The sequence below is a fragment of the Neovison vison genome, chromosome 6 (genome assembly GCF_020171115.1).
Source record: "Neovison vison isolate M4711 chromosome 6, ASM_NN_V1, whole genome shotgun sequence".
Lineage (NCBI taxonomy): Eukaryota > Metazoa > Chordata > Mammalia > Carnivora > Mustelidae > Neogale > Neogale vison.
The window spans coordinates 120798710-120806485 of NC_058096.1; the positions used below are offsets into that span (position 1 = coordinate 120798710).

General features: G+C 36.8%; 1 protein-coding gene across 4 annotated transcripts in view; it reads left to right on the top strand.

Annotated features, from left to right (window-relative positions):
- The window catches only part of CCDC14 (coiled-coil domain containing 14), a 47145-nt gene extending 39862 nt beyond the window's left edge, over positions 1-7283 (top strand). For 2 of the 4 annotated variants that reach the window (XM_044252192.1, XM_044252193.1), the window contains exon 13: positions 6266-7283. In XM_044252192.1, coding sequence (XP_044108127.1) covers positions 6266-7205 — 940 coding nt within the window. In that variant the 3' untranslated portion in view covers positions 7206-7283. The other 2 variants (XM_044252195.1, XM_044252194.1) reach the window with 2 other exon arrangements.
- Positions 7284-7776: the final 493 nt, after the last annotated feature.

A 7776-nucleotide genomic window follows, 5' to 3' on the forward strand; every position in this document is an offset into this window, starting at 1 on the left:
TTAGATATGGAAATGCCAAACCTGGCTCAGTGCCTTTCTAAACCATGTGATTCCAGGAAAAGGGCTCTTGTAAGGAGCTTCAGCTTTTCTAGGTAAGCTGAAGCCTAATTTAGCAAATGGTGAGGAGCCCTCTGGCTCTGAAGCCAGAGAGAACTGAATGGAATCCCAAGCTCTACCATGTACTGGCTGTGACTTTAAGCAAGTCATTGACCCTCTGTAAACCTCAGCTGTGAAGTGGGGCATGATTAGGGTTGATGGGAACACGAAGAAATCACTCACGTGATGCTCTGAACACAGAAACCCTCAGGCCAGATGATCTCAGGAAAGTCATTTAGCCTTTTTGGGCCCCAGTCATTTCAACACGAAAGTGAGGGAGTTGGCAGCAACCCCTAAGAGCCCTTGGTTCCTTAACATGTCTTTTCTTTTCTTTCTTTCTTTTTTTTTTTTTTTTAAGATTTTATTTATTTATTTGACAGAGAAAGATCACAAGTAGGCAGAGAGGCAGGCAGAGAGAGATAGGGAAGCAGGCTCCCCACTGAGCAGAGGGCCCGATGCAGGGCTCAATCCCAGGACCCTGAGATCATGACCTGAGCTGAAGGCAGAAGCTTAACCCACTGAACCACCCAGGCGCCCATAACATGTCTTTTCTTAAATCAATAAAATCACCCCAATTTTTATAAGATGTGTACTTTAAAAGTTCAGTTTTCTCTTGAGACATTTGTTAAGAATTGGATTTCCAACTACTTATTTAAATACTAGAGGAGAAGTCAGTGATTTTAGGCCTGAATATCATCAGATCTGACCATGCATCTGAATGATCCTGGAGGTTCATGTTCCAAATACAAAACAATTTTGAATATAAAATGATCTCCTTTATATTTCAAATGAGAAGATCTGTTTTGAATTATGAACTTCTAGGAAAATAGATGAAATAGTGATATGTATGTATATATAATTAATTTAGTTTTATAAGCATATTTGAAATGATTATATATAAGCTATGTTAATATAGAAATAATGCTTTTTTCTACATTCATATTTCACTCAAACTCTTATTGAACAATGGGGACAAGCAAAAGACACTATATATCCATGTAGTGTTATAATTAATTGGGCTTTGGTCAGAGTTTCTAAAATATTGACTTATACCACTCTTGTTCAAAGTAAAGTGAGAGAATGTCCCTCCTAATGAAAGCCTTTATAAAGTCTCCAAAGGAAAGCATCTCCTCTTTTTGAAACTCTGTTTCAAAATGAAATGAAATGAAAACTCTGTTATTATCAAGTATTTATGGTAAAATAAATTTTATGGTAAAAGAAGCCAGTCACAAAAGACCACATTTTATGATTCCATTTAATAGGAAATGTTCAGAAGAGGCAAACCCATGGAAACAAAAAATAGATTAGTGGTTAATCTAATCTTCTCCCAGTGGTTGGGAGAAGAGGGGAAGAAGTGGGGAACGAGTGCTAGTGGGTATAGGGTTTCCTTTTAGGTGGTGAAAATGTTCTGAAATTGGATAGAGGTAACAATTACATAACTCTATGAATATACTAAAAATAACTCATTCATACACCTTAAAAGGGTGACTTTTATAGGATATAAACTTTTTCTTGAAAATGCATTTGGTATATTGTCCATTTGGAAAAGAAAACTAGGACAGCAAGTCAGCATGGTCAGATTCCATGAGTGGTTACGTAGGTGTCCCTGGGGGCATCTCCTTATATAAGGGGCATGGTGTTCAGCTTCTAGCAGAAAATGCAACAGATGATCTAGTTGCCTGAGAATTTGCTTTTAGTCTCACAGTCTTTACTTCATACTACTAAGTCTAGCTCCTTTGTAAGCATGAAATCAGAAGCTGATGTAATCTTTTACTTATTATGTACTTTGATTTTTCCCCCAATGTCTTCTCCCTCCCATATCTATTATTTTATTGATCCTCATCTATGATGAAAAGATTGTAATATCTGCATTTTCATGGATGAGAAAACTGGGACCATGTAAGTTCAGTGTTGATAGTTAGTAGCAGAGCTGGGACTGAAACTCACATCTCTTAATCCCTAGTCAGATTTGCTCTCACTCTTGCATGGGACATGTCCTTAGCTAAAATAGTTTATTCCTGGTAACAACTCCATGCCTAATTTAGTCTAAGTGAAACTTAAAGCATTTTTTTTTTAACCTGAGAGATGGAGGAATAAAAAGGTGGATTCATTTGCTTATTCATTTATTCAACAAACATGTATTGTATATTATACTCCAGATACATACGTGTGAAATACAAAAATATTAAATCATTTTAGTTGCTGAATATCCATGTCATCAAGTTAAAAGCTTATTCTAGCACTTTGAGATGGATATAGGAAGATACATCCTTTTTAAAGAATAAACCTGACTAAATACTATTTAACGTGTGTAGTGCATTTGTGAAGAAAATTAATAATAAAAATGTAAGGGCAGTTTTCATAGTAGTAGTATAATTATTGTAGAAATTAGCATAAATGGAAGCCCAAGGAAATGAGGGGACTCACCTGACTTTCATAGCTCATTGGTTCCCAAGCTGGTACCTGAGCCAAGATTTTATATTCCCTCTTCAGCCTCGCTCTCTGTTTCATTTTTTAATTTTAAAGATTTTTATTTATTTATTTGATAGAGAGAGATCACAAGTAGGCAGAGAGGCAGGCAGAGAGAGAAGGGGGGGAAGCAGGCTCCCTGCTGAGCAAAGAGCCCGATGTGGGGCTCGATCCCAGGACCCTGAGATCATGACCTGAGCCGAAGGCAGAGGCTTAACCCACTGAGCCACCCAGGCCCCCCTTGCTTTCTGTTTTAGAAAACATAGCTTCTCTCTGACAGAAGAGGAAGTGTTTTTTAGAGATTCTTCTATCTCTGTAAGAGATACCTTTGTACCTGCTCATTCTTTCAAAATAACAATCTGCCTTTTCTAGTGGTTTTTTTCAGGAATAAAAAGGATTCACTTCCAACTAGAGCCTAATCTTAACATTCACCCTAACATAGAAGCATAGGAAATGAAAAAGGTCATTACTTCTTGTATATTATCTGCTTTTAGAAGAGACTGTGTCTAAAATATTAGGTGGAAGTGTTTTGGTCTCCTTAAGACTCTGGAGATTTTCCTGTCATGTGTTTTCCATTGTTGTAAAGGACCTTTGCTTTTCACGCTGGGCATAAATCCTGCCTCAGGACTACTAACTCACCCATTAGATTAACTGGCCTCTTGAAATGATTATAGAAACACAGAACGTCTTACAGGGCTTAGTACTACCCTTACATTTTCTGAAGATTTCAGTAACAACTTCAAAATCTAAGTATACCCACAGATGGCAATTTTTGCTTTTGTCAAAACAAAACAGAGAGTTCGTATTTGAGCTAAATTCACCCATGTTGGTGATTTATAGTATGTTTGGTGTTACCCTGTGCAATTTAGTTAATTAGGAGCATCTCCAATACTATAGCTGGGCTATTGTGACCATGTTAACTTTACTTCTGACAGAGGGTAATGCGGCAGTATCTGACAATACAGCTAAATCTTCATGTTCAACTATCCCGTCCTTCTTCCCCATAGTCATATGCCTCAGTAAAATAGATGTTTGTTTTTTGTATGTGTTTTAGATAGTCTCTTAAAGGTTTCACAGAATTTCTGAGTGCCTTTCTCAGGTTATTGAGGAGGGATAAAGGGACTAGTAGATACATATATGAATTCTAAATAAATATCCTAAACCAGTTCTTAAAAAATATCCTCAACCATCTCTCCCTTCTTCAACCTTCAGTAATTTTGAAATACATCCTTATCACTTTTTCAAAATTTTACTACATGTTCTAAAACCATTAAAATGTGAAGGAAAATTAATATATTTTCATTAAACAAGTGGTAAATATTCTCATAGCTTCTAAGAACACTCTTACCAGTGCTGATACTTATTTAAATTAGTATATTTTTATAAATAGCTGAGAAGGAACCTTGAATGTCTTATTATAAAGATGTGTCAGTTTTCTAAGCATTAAAAATCAGCGTGTTTAGGTATATCCCACATAATAGAAACAAATAAATCTACTTTTTAGCTATTCAGGTGTTTATATCTCTTCCTTTAAAATTTTGACGTACTGTCATTTCTTTACTTACGGAGATTTTTCTTTTAGTTTCAGAGACAATGGTCAGTGACGTTTTTGTTTAAATCAGAAGCTTAGTAATTACTGTTAATTTCCAGAGTCAAACTTACTTTTTTTAAAGATTTTATTTACTTATTTGACAGAGATCGCAAGTAGGCAGAGAGGCAGGCAGAGGGGAGGCGGCGGGGGTGGGGGGGAAGCAGGCTCCCTGCTGAGCAGAGAGCCTGATTCAGGGCTCGATCCCAGTACCCTGGGATCATGATCTGAGCTAAAGACAGAGGCTCTAACCCACTGAGTCACCCAGGCACCCCGAGATGAAACTTATTAACGTCATGTCCATTTCTTCCCTTTTTTGTCACTGATTTTGTTCACAGCAAAGATAAAATTTTTATTTAATTCTGGAAAGAAACCTCAATATAAGTATTCTTTCTAAAAACAAATAAAATGAAAAGTCCAGTATATAGACAGATCGAATTAATTAGTGGGTGATTATTCACTACAGCATTTTTAAAAGGTTCGTTCATATAACATAGTTTTTGTCTTTAATAATAGTTCATTAGCTTCTTGAGAGAGGTATGAGAAAAAGTGGTTAGGAGCCATTGCCATTTGAAGAGCAGTCAGAACTCAAATTATGTTTAAGATGACAGGGTAAGCCAGGTTAAGCCAGGTTGGAAAAAAATTTGTTTTTCCTTTTGTAGGAAAAAAAAAAAAAAAAGGCCCACTCATGCTCTATCCAGAGATATAACCACTGCTATTTAATATAGAGATTTCCTTTTAGTATTTTGTTTGGATATGTGTGACTATTTTACAAAAATAGTATTCTATCCATATTATTTATTGTCTGCTCTTTTAAGTTTAATCTTATATAATGAACATTTCTCCATCAGTGAATATTTTACAACACAACTATAAATGGCTATGGTGTGATTACAGCATAATTCAATCATTCTACTGTATTTGAAGATAAAGATACTCAATCCATCTCTTTTCTATTATAAATTCTGTCTTTGTAAGTATATCTTTGGGTGTAGCCTCTTGATGTATATATGTAGGATAAATTCCTAGAAGTGCAAATTAGTGGTCCAAAAATGTGGGATGTAGAAATATTTAAGACTTCGGATGTATTGCCAGTTTGTTCCCTGGAAGGGTTATACCAGTATACACTCCCACTAGTAGTACCTGCCTCTTCAAACTTCTTTGATAGTGGGTATTAATCTCATTTTATCATGTTAATTTGATAATCCAAAAAAAAGTCACATTTTAAAAATTTGAACTTCTCCAGTTAGAATTTGAACTTTTAAAACATGCTTACTGGCTAGTTGTAATCTTTTAAAACTACCTGTTGATGTCCTCTGTATCCTTTCAAAATTTGATGTATTTCTTACTGATATATAAGAACTTATATATGATTCAATTCAAAAAGACCAAAAGCTTGGTATAAAATGGCTTTAATAGGACTACTCATAAAAGCTGCTTTCAAATGAACACCCAGAGATCCCTGAAGCAGTGCTAATAAGCACTTTACCCTCATAGTTTATTATTTGATCTTATCTGATTTTCATTGTAATTCTGAAGTAGATATTTTCATTTTGCAGTTAAGGAACTTGAGATTCATAAAGGTTGAATGACTTGCCCAAGATCACAGCTAGCAATAGGATTAGATTCCATTCCTGTCTGACTTCAGACTCTGAGTGGTTTTTCTTATATCACACTTCTCCTGGTACCTAGCTGTTGCTCACACCTAATTATACCCTATAACTATCTCTAACAACCCTTTTCCCCCCAGGATTGTTCCAGTGCCCTTTGCATATATATTTTGAATGGAGAAAAATAACTTCATTACTAACAGAATCCATACCATTTTGCAATGTTGCTCAAGAATAAAGCATTTCATACCCTAAGAGAAAAAGTTCCTAAGCCTGTATTTTTAAATATCATTATACTCGATTTAATATAGACCAAGATCTTTTAATCATTTGTTATTGTAATTTACTAATTCCAGATGCATTCCGGGATTTTGTGCTTTTCGTTGCTTTTTTTCTTGTTACAAACCAGGTGCTTGCTTCAGATCCTTTCTTTTAAAGATGACGTATAAATAAACAAACAGGTAAAAAAAGAATAATTAGTATACTAAATTCTTCTTAACAGAACTTTACAGAGCAGTATGGCAAGGCTTCTTTCAGATCTTAGTATGGACAGTGCTCGCTCCAAGTCCGGGAACAATCTTACAAAATCACTTCTGAACATTTATGAAAAACAACCTCAACATGACCCAATCCCTGCTCATAGTTCCATAATGAGCTACCTAAATAAGTTAGAAACAGATCACACTTTTACACATTCGGAGCCACTTTCTGCCGTCAACGATGAGGAGGAGAACATGGAGCCAGATAGACCTTATGAAAGCGTTCTGCGCTCCAAAGGCCCTCAGCATAGTCACACAAGGAACGCGGAGGAAGAAGCAGCCCCTGGGAACGTGTCTCCCCTTTCAAAAGAGGATACTGTTGAGGAGAGTGAAATCACAACTCTAATAGACCATGAGTGTACTCTGGATAATACAATTTATATTCCATTTGCTAGAAGCACTTCTAAAAAGAAATCACCGCTATCTACGAGATTATCCCCCCAGCCACAGATCACTGTGGCTTCGCCACAGCTGGTCGGCAACAGCGGACTTGCCTCTGAAAAAGAAAACAAATTGCGTGCACCTAGAGTCTCTTCCTCTTCCAGAAAGGAAGCCGAAGATGCACCTGAGAAACTAACTGGGACAGCTGATATGGAAGACAAGCAGCTCCTCAAGAAAATAAAGGAAGCCATCTGCAAGATCCCGGCTGCCCCCGAGGAGCCGCCAGGACTGGCTGTGTGTCCCCGCTCCGCCACCGGTCAGAGCAGCAGTGTTCAAGTGAGGGGGAGTGCTGTCTCCGACGGTAGCTTTTTAAATTCGGACTTGACATCCGACTGGAGCATGTCTTCTTTTTCAACATTCACTTCTCGCGATGAGCAAGATTTCCGGAACGGCCTGGCAGCCCTGGATGCTAATATTGCCAGACTCCAGAAGTCCTTAAGGATGGGTCTCCTGGAGAAATGAACTCAGAAGAAAAAGGGATGGAGTGCTTCTTTTTAAGAATAGACCTTGGCTACATTGACTGTATATTTTAAATTCTGTAGAGAAATGATGTTTTATATTAATTATGTGTGATAATTATATGAATAATAAATTTATTATTGGAATATATTGACATTCTGGAGTTTATATAAACAAGTCATCTTAAGAATTGTTAAGAGAGGAGAGTTGTAGATAACTGGGTAAGTATTCTAAGTAATATTTTATTTTAGTACTTTGCTCTTAGCGGTTATTTCTTACCCTGCTGGACTAAGGATCCAGGTCAGAAGGACTCTCTGGTTGTCCTAAAAGATAGTAGGAAGGGAGTCTCTGGGTATAATTTCTTGTATTCAAACTAGGCTTTCTATTCTCTTTCAGGATTCCTGTTTGTTTGGGGGGTTTTTTGTTTTTTTTGTTTTTTTTTAAGATTTTATTTATTTATTTGACAGAGACAGATCACAAGTAGGCAGAGAGGCAGACAGAGAGAGAGAGAGAGGAGGAAGCAGGCTCCCTGCTGAACAGAGAGCCCGATGCGGGACTCGATCCCAGGACCCTG